General features: G+C 43.7%; 1 protein-coding gene across 1 annotated transcript; it reads right to left on the bottom strand.

Moving 5' to 3' along the window:
• Positions 1-1,605: 1,605 nt before the first annotated feature.
• LOC148024937 (stromal 70 kDa heat shock-related protein, chloroplastic-like) lies at positions 1,606-5,846 on the bottom strand. The gene is made up of 8 exons (XM_087694620.1): positions 5,187-5,846; positions 4,006-4,258; positions 3,822-3,901; positions 3,603-3,745; positions 3,396-3,494; positions 3,127-3,316; positions 2,541-2,939; positions 1,606-2,443 (listed from the first exon to the last, which is right to left on the bottom strand). Exons 1-8 carry the CDS (start codon positions 5,751-5,753, stop codon positions 2,048-2,050), a joined length of 2,127 nt encoding a protein of 708 aa, XP_087550746.1. The 5' UTR covers positions 5,754-5,846; the 3' UTR covers positions 1,606-2,047.
• Between the last annotated feature and the right edge of the window lie 10,807 nt (positions 5,847-16,653).

The raw sequence follows: 16,653 nt of genomic DNA, 5'->3' as shown, positions 1-16,653 counted from the left end.
ATCAACTACTGGGGCATGTTGCTGCATAGGAAGTTTGAGGTGAAGATAAAGAACTCTCAAGGTGACTTCTTGCCTTCTTAGTGCATGGGAAAGTATGCTCAATAGCTTCCATTGGACAGGCAAAAAGGATAGCAAAATGGATTTATCCCTACCTCAAGTTATCTGGATTTTAGACGGTGGCTTTTATTTGTGGACTGTTCCCAACAGAGCATAGCACCCCCTCTCCCTCTTATGATATTGGGTGAAAAGTTATTATGAGATAGAGGGAGATTTGGGATATATCTTCTATGGATATTTCCAAGAGATGGATGAAACCAAACTGCAATTTCACCTTACTGGATCGCATATCGTATGGCTAAACTTCGTTTTGTCTAAGAAAAAGAAGAGCTAGCCTATATAAAGTTTGAGAAGAACACATTCTTCTGCTCAACGCATTTTCTATGTTCTTCTTGCCAAACTGGCAAGCACCATGGATAAGCCTATTTCTGATAGATCAGAGTCTTTTGAATACAAGTCGCCCTTACGACAGAACAAAGCGACCATGCCCCATCTACCATAGAACCTTATTCCCCAAATTTGCCTGCTTGAATGGTGTCCGAGCTGTGAAAGCCCAAACCCAACATATTTTTTTCAAACTTCTTAGCAAACAGTCCCAGAACAGATGGGGCAAATCTTCAAGAGACCTTCTGCAATGTGGACAGACTGAAGATATATATCCGAATGGACTGATCCTCTTCTTGAGAAATTTTTGAAGAGAGCCCTCCACAGCACCATGTTGAGATGGAAGAAAGAGTTTGCGATCCAGATCTCACTTGGTGCCCCTCTCGCAAGCAACCAGGGAATCATTGGGGTACCTGAGAACCCAGTCTGAGGTAGTTTAGAATAAAATGCCCCCTTAGCAAAACCCTGGCTGCTATGAGCTTTTCCCTGTTTTGCGAAGACCCAGGCGCAGAATGGTTCAACCATCTAGTTAATCTCCCTAACATCGATAAGAATTCAGTCTGCAGTTGGAACAGGGAGGTTAATAGGTGCATCAACTTAAGGGATGTAGACAAGTTGGAATATGAACTGTGTGATTAGAGCACTGATGTTTATAGCTCTGGTATTGTACAAACAGTTCGATTTTTGACAGACCAGGCCCATATGTGTTGCATCATTTATAGCATTTTTATTTAAAAATAGTTTGCATGAACAATTAGTTATTTTAAAAAAGTTTGCATGAATAATAAGATCTCCTAATAACTTTCCTTTCAACAATATGAAATTTTCATTATTTTCACTTCCTAGTTTCTTTTAATATGTGATACATCAACATCTTAGGAAGTTTTCTTTAAAAAAAATTTGCATGAATAATTAGTTATTTAAAAAAAGTTTGCATGAATAATTAGATCTCCTAACATCTTTCCTTTCAACAATTTGAGATTTTCATTATTTTCACTTCACTTCCTGGTATCTTTAGAGAACTACAAAGATTTACAGAATAGAGTAAGGACGTACTAGTAATATGACATATCATCAACATTTCTACAAAGACTTCCATAAACAGGTAGTTAACAGTACCATAATTATTTACAGGCGACTCCAAAGAACAGCTTCTTCTACATAAAGAGTAAAACTTATCATTTATTCAATGGTCAATCGTATAAACTTTCAGAAATCGGTGAGTGCAGCCTAGACTGAAAACAGTAAACTGTTGCTCCTATTACATTGCCAGTGTGCTGAGAAATGCTGAGCTTTGGGCATTTCGGTAAGTACTAAGAATTAGGCATCCGTGTGAATATAATATTTCAGCCTCGTTGAGACCATAGATAGTGCGAGAGAGAACTTTCAACACTGGACCACCAGGAGGCAATGGTTACTCCTAAGTCTTAAAAGAGCTCACTGTTCGTTAATTCAATCAATGAACTAATGAAACTCTATTGTACAACATCCTCAATACCAAAACTGTCTCAGGGGGTAACCATCAGTAAAGATAACGGTCCACCTCTGATATGCCACCATCAGTAAAGACATCGGTCCACCTTTGATATGTCAAGAGTAGCCAGCTCTATGAGCTGTCTGTAAAGTCGGCATCTATAACATCATCACCTCCAGGTGCTTTTGCTGAGCCCCCAGCATTTGGCCCAGCTGCACCTTCAGGAGCACCAGAAGAAGCACCTGGCTGACTGTACAAAGACTGTCCAATCTGCATCACCTCCTGATTGAGTGCTGCCATTGCATCCTTGATTGCTTGTGTTGAACCTCCAGCCACTGCATCCTTCAACAGCTTCACTTTCTCTTGGACCTTCTCCTTAACAGGTCCAGGTACCTTGTCACCCAGCTCACTCAACTGCTTCTCTGTCTGATAAATGACTGAATCTGCTTGATTCTTTGTGTCAATAGCATCTCTCTTCTCTTTATCCTCCTTACTAAATTTCTCGGCCTCACTGACCATTCTGTCAACCTGGAAAGACAGAAGTTTAAGACAAATGCTTACCGACGGTTATAAACATTATGATTATCCTTAAGGAGGGGAAAACCGCAATCCGAGTGAAGCATACCTCATCCTTTGGGAGGGTACTTGCCCCTGTTATTGTAATGTCCTGTTTCTTTCCACTACCCTTGTCAATAGCTGCTACTGAGAGAATGCCATTTGCATCTATATCAAACTTCACCTCGATCTGTGGCACCCCTCTAGGGGCAGGAGGAATACCATCCAATCTGAAACTACCTAATGACTTGTTGTCCCTAACAAATTCTCGTTCACCCTGCAAAACATTGATCTCAACACTGGTCTGACTATCTGCTGCAGTAGAGAACACTTCAGACTTGGATGTAGGAAGGGTCGTATTTCGAGGAATAATCTTGGTCATAACACCACCGAGGGTCTCCAATCCAAGAGATAAAGGTGTAACATCCAAGAGGACAATGTCACTGACTTCACCAGCCAACACACCGGCCTGCAAAAATGCATAGGAACGAGTGAGCAACAGTGGGCAACTCACAGACCCCCCCAAACAAGGGAAAACTAGGGTAGTCTCATACACATCAGCTTGTCAGCTAACTCGCAGCATCACACGCAGAGTCAACTTATCAGCTCTTTTTACTATAAACAGACCAAAGAGGAGGTAAGATTGATAATAAGACCTGAACAGCAGCTCCCAGAGCAACCACCTCATCAGGATTGACTGTGACATTTGGATCTTTGCCAGTCATTCTCTTGACCAGCTCCTGCACAGCAGGTATCCTTGTGGAGCCTCCCACTAGGATAACCTCCTTCACATCACTAAAACTTAGTTTTGCATCCTTCAGGGCATTCTCGACTGGAGTTCGGCATCTGATGAGAACTAGAAAGAGTAAGGACAACATAATCATGGATATTAATCAAACTGCAGTTCCAACAGGAAACATGAAACCTGTCCAGAAGGTCAGAGCAAAGCTCCTCAAACTTGGCCCGAGTCAGACTGGTTTCAATGTGTTTGGGCCCATCCGCAGTTGCTGTAATGAATGGAAGGCTGCACCAAGTAAAAACAGAATTAGACTGAAGGGCATTTGTATAGAAGGGCATTCGTATAGAGATACAAAAAGGAGTAACAATACAGCTACTTAAAACCAGACTCAACCTTAAAGTAGTTTGTGTCAAAGTTGACAGCTCCATTTTAGCTTTCTCTGCACTTTCAGTCAAGCGTTGTAATGCCTGCTTATCCTTCAGTAGGTCAATACCTTCGTCTTTCTTAAAGTTTGCTGCCAGCCAGTCCACAATCCGCTGCCATTGTAACATGTGACATTTAGTTGTAAGAACAGTGCCTTGCTAAGACAACAGGGATAGATTGTAACTGTACCTTGTCAAAATCGTCCCCACCAAGGTGTGTGTCCCCAGACGTAGATAGTACCTCAAAGACTCCATCACCAACCTCCAAAACTGAGAAATATTCCAACCACAGTTTGCATTAGAGTAACATATAGTGCAAGAGCTGTTACGCCATATTGTAGATCAGTAAAATGGTAGATTAACAAAAAGCATACCAGATACATCAAACGTTCCTCCTCCCAAATCAAATACAAGGATAGTTTCATTGCTCTTCTTCTCAAAGCCATATGCCAGAGAGGCAGCAGTTGGCTCATTGATGATCCTCAGAACCTCAAGAGATGCTATTCTGCCAGCATCCTTAGTTGCAGTTCTTTGAGAGTCGTTGAAGTAAGCTGGGACCGTAATCACAGCCTTGTTTACCTTGTCATTCAAAAACTTGGATGCATCATCCACAAGTTTCCTCAGTACCTGCAAAGTTGCAACAAGATTGGAAGTGAGAAAACAAGGGAGTGCTTACAGAAGGACAGTGGGACAAGTTGGATAACAGAATCACTAGGAGAGAGGGATAATTTACATAATCTGTACCCCATACTAACCAAGGATAACAGAATTTCAGTTGTCGATACAAAAAGAGGGGAAGAGAGACAGAGGGAGAGGAAGACAGAGAGATCGAGACAGACAGACAGGGCAGAGAGAAGAGAGACAGACTCTAACGGACACTGGCAGAACAGTCCATCTGTTAAAATGGACTTCAATGAACAAACATTCCCTTTTCCTAATTCAGCAAACAAAACCTCTGTAAAGAGGGAATGCAGCCACGGCATGACGGACTGACAACTGCACTGGACCGTCTACATCATTGTTACTGCCACCTCATCATACAGTTGCAGACCAAGAAAAGCTAAAACAGAGGAGAGAATGTCATGTTGGTGAACAAATATTCTCTGTGCTAGTCGAGCAAACAGGAACATCGTGACAAGAAAAGGACACCACAGCATGTCGCATCGAGAACAGCATTGGACAATGAACATCATTGTTACAACAACCCGTTGTAGAAATGCAAACCAAGTAAAGCCTAAGACATGGGAGCGAACGTCATGCAACAGATGGAAAAATATTCCCTTTACTACTCCAGCAAACAAGAATGCTGTAACAAGAGAAGAACGCCAAGGCATGCCGCAGTGAGAACTGCATTGGACCACCTACACCATCGTTACAGCCACACCATCGCACAGATGCAAGCAAAGCAAAGCGAAAAGCGGGAAGAGAATATCAGGCAATCATCTGTATGTTCTTCAGCTTCGAATAATCCGCACTACGTCACAAACAGACGGGAGAACTACTACAATAATGTAAACTAGCCTCATAGCTGTAATAAAACCAAACAAACACTAACCTGCGCCGAGATTTCCTCGGCAGCGAATTGTTTGCCAATAGCCGGACAGTCCAGTTTAACATTCCCGTTGTCATCTCTAATGACTTTATAGGAAACCTGCTTAGACTCTTCATCTACTTCACTCATCTTCCTGCCAATAAACCTCTTGACCGAGAAAAACGTGTTCTCGGGGTTCACAACGGCCTGTCGCTTGGCAATTTGCCCAACCAATCGGTCGCCACCCTTTGTATAGGCGACAACGGAAGGTGTGGTCCGCTGACCCTCGGCGTTAGAGACAATGGTCGGCTTACCGCCCTCCATGGCGGCAACAGCCGAGTTGGTCGTGCCGAGATCGATGCCGACAACCTTCTCGCTGACGACGCGCAGCGGGCCATGGCTGGAGCGCCTCGAGAGCCGGCTATTCTGGCTATGGCGAAGTTTGATCTGGGAGGAGAAGGAGGAGCGGCTGGAGCCGAAGAAGGCAGTTCGGTGGAGGGAGGAACCAGGGGAAGGGGAGGAGGACGGGCTGGCACAAGCAGGAGCAGCGGCCATGGGTGAGGCGCTTAGGGTTTGGGATGCTGTCGCCATGGCTGAAGCTCGGTGAGGGAGACTTCGAGGCAGCTCACAACACCAGGAGAAGAAGAAAGAGGCGAAATGAAAGATGCGATGATATTATTTGGGGCTCACATTTGGCTCCTTGTTATCCTTTCGATGCTTCTAGAGGGTTCCTCCCTCATGGACGTGCCCTGTGGCGCCCAAAGGGCTTGGCATCCGTGTGTAGGAGGAAGAGTGGTGCAAGGTTTAGCACCGTAGGGAGCTTACGGGGACCATCACTCCCCAGGGCCCTTGGTCACTATCTGGCTATCCCCCAATTCGCTCTCCCCAATTCGTAGGGAGCTTAGGGAACTAAGTGGCTTAGCACGAGTAGGGGTCGTGGCGAGTCAGAGGTAGTGGCTAAGGTACCTTAGCTTAGCTAAGTGACATCATTTAGCTTTCCTCCTTCCCTATGCTCTATTTCGAGCTTTCCTTCTTCCTTGCAACTTCAGCATCAGCATTGTTGTCATTGGCACAACATTCATCGTCATCTTCAATGTCCATTCCCTGTGGCTTCAGCATCAGCAACATCACATCAACATCATCATCATCAATGCAATGTTCATCGTCATTATCGATATTCATTCCTTGCAACTTCAACATCATCATCATCATCAGCACAACATTCATAACACCTATATTTCATTCGTCATCACCAGTGTTCATATCAGCGTTCATACCCCCAGCTTGTGACCAGTAACCCGTTTACATGTGGAGAATGGGTTGCACTTTCATGTAGCATTGCCTACGTGCACATAGTATACCCCATGCCTATAACCAGCAATTGTTCGCCATTGTAGCTATCACCTCGGCCAAGTAGCATTGACAGCATGCCTTCAAGTTGTAGTACACAAAAGTTGCATACCCTAGTAATCAAAGGTGTACTTGGACCACAACCAATAGCACATTGTAACATGTCTACTAGTATCACCCAGGACACGTCTTAGCAGTCCATCGGAAAGGGTGTCTAGAAAACTTCGCCCGGCACTCCTATGGAATGTTACGGGTTTTGCGATCTAGGTCTTCCCGCGTATGCCAGGTAGCGGAAGTATCCTGGCCGTTCCCACTTAGGATCGATCGGAATTAGGGTTTTCATGATTGGTCATTAGCTAACAGCAACTAGCGTCAGACCCGAGCGAACTACTTTACGCAAAAACGCCAAGTCCGAAGCGGATTCACGCTGCACTTGGTTCAAGGAGAATGGGAAACGAGAGGGATGCAAGGCTCAACCTCTCTGCCATAAGGCATAGTCCCATTCCGTTCCCCTAAAACAACGTAAATCGGGTAAGACGTAACTCTAGGTCATCGCTCTCGTTATTTGTTTTGATGATCATCCCGCTGTTCTTTGAGATTTTTGAGAAAAGTTCCCGGCTAACCGGGACCACCCAACCGTAGGACGGACCCATGGTCCATCCTCCGCACTTTCCTCGATTTGTTTTAGTTATGTAATTATCTAACACATTAATTTGACATATAACAATCAGCTTCTTTAATTAATCCCGTTAAGCACTGGTTCCTTCACGTAATCTTATCATGTGACATAGAAAACAATATCAAGCAAGTTCTTTTTTTTAACATTTCATCATTTTATATTTGAAATACAGGGAGTTCCGCCCGTAGGCTTGTCCATAATCCGCCCGAGGGCTATCCAGTAATCCCCAGGGATCACTATTCCAAGCTTCCGCCCGTAAACTAGTATGCGGGCCTCGAGATCCAATCCCGAGTCACGTTAGCCTCTTGTGCAGGACCCGGAAGGCGAGGGATTTACGGCCAGAGCCCCCCCTGGCACCCAAGCGTCCTCCTACTCCAAGTAGAGCTCAACGGAGAGACCTCTCGCGGCGGGTTCGGTCCACGTTCCCGGCGCGGTCAACAACCCCCTTGGTTAGGGTCAGGCAGGCAGTCGGGGGTAACTGAAGCTGCCCCTCCCTTCAGGCCTTCAACCTGAAGCATTAGATATCTTTTCATCCTTTAGTTCCTTGAGTAAACAATGCAAACAGTGCTTTCTAAACTGTTACAAGCACAATCAATTCCAGTGGTCGTTTATTTGGCCAATTTCTAAGGAGTGAATCTTTCTCTCCGAATGCATCCAGCACTCGATCCAGGATCAATTGCGACTTGGCAAGATCCCCAAGGGTTTCTTTGTTAACCCTATATCCTTGGGTTAGGGCCGTACCCTACTAACCCAACTTAACCAATACCTTAAGTTCTATTAGCAGTAAATATGTTATTCCAATTTACTAATTGGTCTTTTGCTTCCAAGCAAATATCTAATCCTCGTATCTTGGTTACTTTACCCAAGAAAGGTACTATATCACGACGATTATTTCTCCTCTTGCAAGATAAACTTGCGTAAGAATCTGCCAATCTTATTCCGAGGAATTGGCCGTTCCCTTGTGATCAAACCACAAGATCATGCGACTCTGCAACTTGTTGCACAAGTGTCGCATCTAATCCATGGGACTATTTTACCCATCGAACGGTGTCTTCTAATCACAGAATCATGATTTAGATAGCAAACAGGGTTAGGGTGTCTTCATATCCAATCCGTTCTTGATTGCACTAGGCCGACATTGTCGGTCCTAGGGTTCCCACTCAAACCGAGTTTCATCTTTTTAGCGAGCGATCCTTAGGGTAGAAACCCTAGATCGTTTCTTGCAAATATGTCTTGTTGTCCCTACATTCCGTGAATGTGGACATGTCTTTAGGGTATGAGAGTTTCAGATTGGCAATAAGAGCGACTAGGTCACGTCCTCAACGTGCTAAACCCTAGTTAGCACTTGGGGTATGTTGCATCAATTTAACCATTCCTAAGTGATTCCTTCGCGGTTTTAGGCGTTTAGGGTAAACCAATTACTTGTCTACTCATGAAGATAATTACGATACCATTCTCATAATCACATGATTCATTGCCTACATATGATTAGATTTACAAACCCTAACTTTTTTGGTTAAAATCAAAGCATAGGTTAAGTTATGGCATAATTTCCATTGATCCTTCTAAAACATGCATTCACGATTCATGCTGCTAGGCTTTTAGGGTTTATGTTAAAACAAACCCTGCAACCTTTTCCTAATTTCATTTCTAAATGAATTATTCGTATGCTAAATGAGCATTACACAACCTTTCGTAACTACTTACATAATTGATTGAGATTTATGCCAACTGACTAGAGTTTAATCTACTTCATGCAGCCCTAGAATCATTTCCATGCCTCGCAAATTCCTACTCTTGTTAGCAATCTTCTTTAATGAATCATTGCGTAGAAAGAGATGCGATTTTATCTTTCCATGCATAATTGAAGTGTACAACAATAATTTCGACTTTGTAAAGATGATCATTAGTTGATCTAAATTCGTTACTTTGCAATGCATAAAAACAACTTGCTAAGAATGTATAGACGTCTTATGTTCTTCTTTCGTTTGTTTCTTTGAGAAATACAAATGACCGATTCTTCAGTTGTGAGTTATTTCCCTTAAGATAGCCAATGTTTTTCAATCGTAAAAGCGCATCTTGCTTCCGTGAATTAACCATGCATAATTGCAATATTACGACGTAAACCAAAAAAAAGGAAGAAAACCTGGACTTGTGGATTTGGTGAAATGTCCACATGAATGTTAGGAGATGATCCTCCTGCGGTTGCGCCCATCGCGAATTTGATCTTCTTGCCTTGGCTGTAGACTTAAGATCTTGGCCCGTCTCCCTCACACGCGCAATTCCCTTTTGAGATTCGGCTTCCTTGATCGATGCACCGTCTTGTGGAATTGGGCTTTGGAAGACCTTATAGGCTTCCTCCTCGAAGATCGGAGGAAAGAGAAGTTATCTTTAGGAGGGTTCAATGGGAAAGCCCATAAACCCAGCAAAGAGTTTGGGCTGGTGCGGGTACAATCGGAAAGGTTTTAAATCCTGGTTATAATGGGCTTACGTGAGTCCACGGAAAGGACTTTCCAACCAAAAAAATGGCTTTTGGGGAATGTAAGGGAAAGTGGACTTGGAAATTCTGGATATAATAGGGCCTCCACGAAAAGGGATGAAATGGATTTACGAGACTTGTGTGGGAAGGGTTGAAAAAGGAAATGCGGGGATTTAAAATGAACTTGTGTGGGGATTGCAATGGGAGACTTTAAAAGGAAACCGGGGTAAAAAAGCCTTGTGAAAAATGCTATGAAAATGGCTTTAAAAACCCGGGCTAGGTGACTTTTGGGGTAACCAAGGGGGGAAAAAGGGTTTAATTCCTGGGAGATAAAAAGTCCACTTGAGAAAGGCAATAGAAAAGGGTTTTTAAGAAACCCAAGAGTAATATGGCCCAAAAGGGAATTGTATGGGAAATTCCACGAGAAGGGTGAAATAGCTTTGCGGAATGCAAGGGGAGCAAAGGGGGCTTAATCCCGTGTTTGTAAAAACCCGCTTGTGAAGGATCCAACGTGGGGGAAAGGGGCTTATGGAAGTCAACAGGAAGGGGGGCTTTAAAAAAAGGTCCCTTAGAAGCTTCCAAGAAGCTTCCAGGAAGCTTCTGGGGGACGTGGGCAGATTGACGTGGTCGTGGAGGGGAACGTGGCGGCGTCACTCAGTCTCCAGTGGCGGATGCAGCAATCGAGGTGCTCTATAGTCAAGAGGGAGGCGGCGTTCTAGCTGGCAATGGCGGCTCTCGCGGCAACTCCTCACGGCGCTCCTTCAGCCTCACGACTCCCTTCCTCACGACTACCTCTAGGTAGCATCAGAAGTCTGACGGCCTCCTCTATCCTCCTCCTTCTCTCACTTCCCCCCATAAGGTTTATATAGGTGAGGGGAGGGGATCCTCCCTCCCCCACGCGGCATCCTGCATGGGTTCACCCCCCCTTAGGCATCCAACAAGGATGCTTAGTCATCCTGCCTTCCCTCCCTCTCCCCCAGCACGACAGTCGGCTGGGGGAAGGAGGGAATAATTTAAAAAAAATCCATAATACTAACAATTTAATCATTTGGATTTTTAGTAAGAGGAGGTTCTCGTGAGAAGTGCGGTTTTGAGATCAGAATTGTTACATTCTCTCCCCCTTGGAGGAATCGAGATGTCCTCATCTCGAGATAAACTGGGAATATTGATGATTGAGAGTTCCCTCCTCTATCCAAGTGGCATCCTCCTCGGGATAATCTTTCCACTGGACGAGGTATTCTCTCAAGGTTCTGGATCTCAGTTGTTTCTCCCTAACATCTAATATTTTGTCAGGCCTTAGTTCAAGGACTCCTCGACTAGGCATTAGCACTTGTTGGTCATTGAGTACATGGTTAGGATTAGGTGCATACTTCTTCAATAGGCTGATATGGAATACATTATGAACCTTTAGGTTCTTTGGGAGTTGTAGTCTATAAGCATTAGGTTCTAGGCACTTGAGGATCATGTATGGTCCACAGTACCTTGGACTTAGCTTCTTGCAATCTCCTAAGGATAGAGAACTCTTTTGTGGTCGTACGCGAATGAAGACCATGTCTCCTTCCTCGAAGATTCTATCTTGTTGCTTCAAGTCCACATATGCCTTTTGTCTATCCTTAGCGGCTTGGATGTCCTGTCTTCTTGACTTTATTTGGTCATCCATCTCTTCCAACATCTGCCTTGAAGCTTAAACCCTCAAGGTTGGATCTGAGAAGTTTAGGGGACTTCAACAGTCATGACCATACAATGCTTGAAAAGGGGTCATCTGAATACTTTGTTGGTAAGAAGCATTGTAGGCAAATTCAACCAAAGGCAAGTATTGAATCCACCTTTTTGGTTCACGACAACAGTATGCCCTAACCATATCCTTGATAACTTGATTGACTTGCTCCATTTGACCATCTGTTTGGGGATGGTAAGCTGTGCTAAAACAGAGTTGAGTCCCAATGGCTTCAAAGATAGCTCTCGAGAAATGTGATGTGAAAAGAGAATCACGATCACTAATGATTCTTCTAGGTAGCCCATGTAGCTTGAATATCTCCTTGATAAACAACCTTGCAATGTCTGAGGCTTTATAGTTTGTCTTTACTGGAATAAGGTGTGCAACCTTAGTAAGCATGTCAACCACAACCATGATGGAGTTGTATCCTCCCTGAACTTGGGGTAGGCCAACAACAAAGTCCATACTGATGAATTTCCATTTCATTTGGGGAATGTCAAGTGGTTGCAACTTCCCTGGCATTTTGACATGTTTGTCTTTGATACGTTGACAAGACAAACACTCAGTAACATATTTGAGAATGTCACCATTAAGCCTCTCCCAATGGTAGCTCTTCCTAACTGCATTGAGAGTCTTGGCATAGCCAGGATGTCCTGAGAAAGGGGAATCATGAGCTTCCCACAATATCTTCTGCTTAAGTGCCTGGCTTGCTGGTATACATACTCTAGTTCTATAGTAGACAAGTCCACTATTGATAGAGAATTCATGATACTTAGCTTGTAGCTTTTGGTCCCGATCCTTGATAGGGATCTCCCTTAGCATCTTTTGATAGGATGGATCATGGCATGCTTCCTCTCTAGCTAGCTCAAGTATTGGGTTGTTTGGCATGGACACCTTTGTGGCTAGAGATCTAGCTGTTGATGGATTTTGAAAGATTAGAGAATTAAGGAATGCCTTGCGACTGAGTGCATCAGCAACTACATTCTCCTTTCCCGATTGGTATTTGATTTCAAAGTCATACTCCTCCAGCACTTCAATCCACCGACATTGCCTCATGTTGAGCTCGTTCTGGGTAAAGATCCACTTGAGACTCTTATGATCAGTCACTAGAGTAAACTTGTTACCCAACAGGTAGTGTCTCCAAAGTTTTAGAGCATGGATGACAACTAACAATTCTAGCTCATGGGTAGCATAATTCTTCTCATGGCTCTTCAGTTTCCTTGAAGAGCATGCTACAGGATGACCTTCCTGCATGAGCACACATCCTAAGGCAAGCATGCTAGTATCAGTTACTACCTCAAACTCCTTACCGTGGTCTAGAAGTTTTAGGATCGGTGCTGATACCAAACTTTGCTTCAACCTATCAAAGCTAGTTTGTTCGGCAGTTGACCATGCAATGGACATTTGCTTCTTCAGTAAGTCTGTCAAAGGTGCTGCAATCAAAGCATAGTTTTTTATGAAGGCCCTATACCATCTTGTCAATCCAAGAAAGCTACGTATTTCTTTGACAGTTGTTGGTATTTGGCCATCCTAAAACATTTCTGACTTAGGCCGGCTCCACTGAGATTCATTCTGCTGATATGATGAATCCCAGATAACCAATCTGATGTTTGAGGAATGCACATTTCGTCATCTTAGCATACAGCTTGTGTGACCTTATTGTCTCAAGGAAAATTCGAAGTTGGGGTTCATGATCTCCTTCCTGTTTGGAATAGACTAGAGTGGCATCGAAGAAGACGAGTACGAAGTCATCAAGATATGGCCTAAAGATATCCTGCATTAACCTGTTGAAGGTGGCAGGCGCATTCGTAAGCCCAAATGACATAACTAGAAACTCAAAGTGTCCATATCTAGTGTTAAATTCCATCTTTGGGATATCTTCATCCTTCATTCTTATCTGATAGTAACCAGACCTGAGATCAATATTGGAGAAGATCTTCGCACCCTGAAGACGATCAAGGAGCTCATCTATTCTAGGAATAGGGTACTTGTTCTTGACAGTTGATTGATTCAACCCTCTGTAATCAATACATAGTCGAAGCGTTCCATCTTTCTTTTTCCGGAACAGTACTGGAGCTCCCCATGGTGAACTGCTAGGACGGATGTAGCCCTGATCTAGCAGTTGCTTGAGTTGTTCCTTCAGCTCAATTGCTTCCGGTATAGACATTCTATAGGGTCTCTTCGCAATTGGTGCAGCTCCTATTAGTAGCTTGATCTCATGATCTACTTCTTTTTGAAGCGGGAGTTCTGTTAACTCTTCAAGAATTACATCCGTGTATACCTTTAGCCATGAAGGTTCTTTACTAGACTCCTACTTCTAACCTAACTTATTGAACTTAATTAAGTAGACAGGTAGTCCCTTTCTAACTCCCTTTTTAATCCGAGATGCTTTTAGCGAATTGAATTTTTGGCTTTCTAGCCTCTCCTGGAGTTTGTAACCAATTTCCCTTCAGAGTTTGGAAAAGAACTTGGCCCTTTTCACAATGAATGTGGGCATCATTAGATTTAAGCCAATCCATTCCGAGTAGACACTCATGGATACCTAGGTTTATGATCCCGAATCTGATCGAAGTCGACTTTTCCTCCTAGTAAGAATTCCACATTACATCACATATCTACTTCAGCTTTTAGCCAGGTGATCAAGTTACTTTTCTTTGTTATCAATATTCACAGTCAAGACAATCGTTGATTTAAAAAAAAGTTTTATTCCATTCATATCAGCATAGCCCTTTCGAGGTACAATTATTTCTTGGGGCGATGGAACAAGTTGATACATTAATTCGAGGAGAATAAGATGTTGTTGCATTCAGCTACAGGAACTGAGTAGTAATACTGATTGGGGTCATCAATTTTCAGGAATCGATAGTTCATTGGAAGATTAGGGTATCTTTTCCTTTGATATCCATTCTTCTCATGACGCCCCAAAACCTTGATTCAGTCGGAAGGGATTCTTTGAATCACTTCCCTGTACACATACTTATTCTAGTTAACCCTTCGACCCCCGACCTGTAAGGTCGCGTTTGCGTGAGCCTCAACAAAGACGAACAGCTTCACGATCTTCAAATCGTCCATCCACTTGATTCTCTTCAAGTTAATTTGAAGGTACGCAGGTCGATGGGGAGTTATGTAATAGATCCCTGAAACACCCATCCATCTCCGTTCCACATACACAGGCGATGGATTGTAAATGCGGTCTAGGATGTTCATCATCTCAACCCTTTGTCGATAATCCATGGAATGCATCGCGGTCATAAACATGACTCGGAACACTAAGAACCTGTTCCATGCTTCATAATTCTGCAAGACAGCATTGAAAGTAAGGAAATGTTTGGGACAGTAACAATTTCTTTACTTCATTTTATTGAGATCTCATAAAAACAATTCCGTTGTTGGTCGGCTCTGATACCAACTGTAACGTGTCCACTAGTATCATCCAGGACACGTCTTAGCAGTCCATCGGAAATGGTGTCTAGAAAACTCCGCCCGGCACTCCCATGGAATGTTACGGGTTTTGCGATCTAGGTCTTCCCACATCTGCCACGTAGCGGAAGTATCCTGGCCGTTCCCACTTAGGATCGACCAGAATTATGCTTTTCATGATTGGTCATTAGCTAACAGCAACTAGCGTCAAACCCGAGCGAACTACTTTACGCAGAAACGCCAGGTCTGAAGCGGATTCACGCTGCACTTGGTTCAAGGAGAATGGGAAACGAGAGGGATGCAAGGCTCAACCTCTCTGCCATAAGGCCTAGTCCCATTCCGTTCCCCTAAAACAGTGTAAATCGGGTAAGACATAACTCTAGGTCATCGCTCTTGTTATTCGTTTTGATGATCATCCCGCTGTTCTTTGAGATTTTTGAGAAAAGTTCCCGGCTAACCGGGACCACCCAACCATAGGACGGACCCATGGTCCATCCTCCGCACTTTCCTTGGTTTGTTTTAGTTATGTAATTATCTAACACATTAATTTGACATATAACAATCAGCTTCTTTAATTAATCCCGTTAAGCACTGGTTCCTTCACGTAATCTTATCACGTGACATAGAAAACAATATCAAGCAAGTTCTTTTTTTTAATGTTTCATCATTTTATCTTTGAAATACAGGGAGTTCCGCCCGTAGGCTTTTGTCCATAATCCGCCCGAGGGCTATCCAGTAATCCCCAGGGATCACTATTCCAAGCTTCCGCCCGTAAACTAGTATGCGGGCCTCGAGATCCAATCCCGAGTCACGTTAGCCTCTTGTGCAGGACCCGGAAGGCGAGGGATTTACGGCCAGAGCCCCCCCTGGCACCCAAGTGTCCTCCTACTCCAAGTAGAGCTCAACGGAGAGACCTCTCGCGGCGGGTTCGGTCCACGTTCCCGGTGCGGTCAACAACCCCCTTGGTTAGGGTCAGGCAGGCAGTCGGGGATAACTGAAGCTGCCCCTCCCTTCAGGCCTTCAACCTGAAGCATTAGATATCTTTTCATCCTTTAGTTCCTTGAGCAAACAATGCAAACAGTGCTTTCTAAACTGTTACAAGCACAATCAATTCCAGTGGTCGTTTATTTGGCCAATTTCTAAGGAGTGAATCTTTCTCTCCGAATGCATCCAGCACTCGATCCAAGATCAATTGCGACTTGGCAAGATCCCCAAGGGTTTTTTTGTTAACCCTATATCCTTGGGTTAGGGCCGTACCCTACTAACCCAACTTAACCAATACCTTAAGTTCTATTAGCAGTAAATATGTTATTCCAATTTACTAATTGGTCTTTTGCTTCCAAGCAAATATCTAATCCTCGTATCTTGGTTACTTTACCCAAGAAATGTACTATATCACGACGATTATTTCTCCTCTTGCAAGATAAACTTGCGTAAGAATCTGCCAATCTTATTCCGAGGAATTGGCCGTTCCCTTGTGATCAAACCACAAGATCATGCGACTCTGCAACTTGTTGCACAAGTGTCGCATCTAATCCATGGGACTATTTTACCCATCGAACGGTGTCTTCTAATCACAGAATCGTGATTTAGATAGCAAACAGGGTTAGGGTGTCTTCATATCCAATCCGTTCTTGATTGCACTAGGCCGACATTGTTGGTCCTAGGGTTCCCACTCAAACCGAGTTTCATCTTTTTAGCGAGCGATCCTTAGGGTAGAAACCCTAGATCGTTTCTTGCAAATATGTCTTGTTGTCCCTACATTCCGTGAATGTGGACATGTCTTTAGGGTATGAGAGTTTCAGATTGGCAATAAGAGCGACTAGGTCACGTCCTCAACGTGCTA

The sequence above is a fragment of the Lygodium microphyllum genome, chromosome 15 (assembly GCF_053477565.2).
Source record: "Lygodium microphyllum isolate KBCC chromosome 15, Lygodium_microphyllum_v1.1.10, whole genome shotgun sequence".
Taxonomy (NCBI): domain Eukaryota; kingdom Viridiplantae; phylum Streptophyta; class Polypodiopsida; order Schizaeales; family Lygodiaceae; genus Lygodium; species Lygodium microphyllum.
This window is presented reverse-complemented; position numbering and strand designations above follow the sequence as displayed.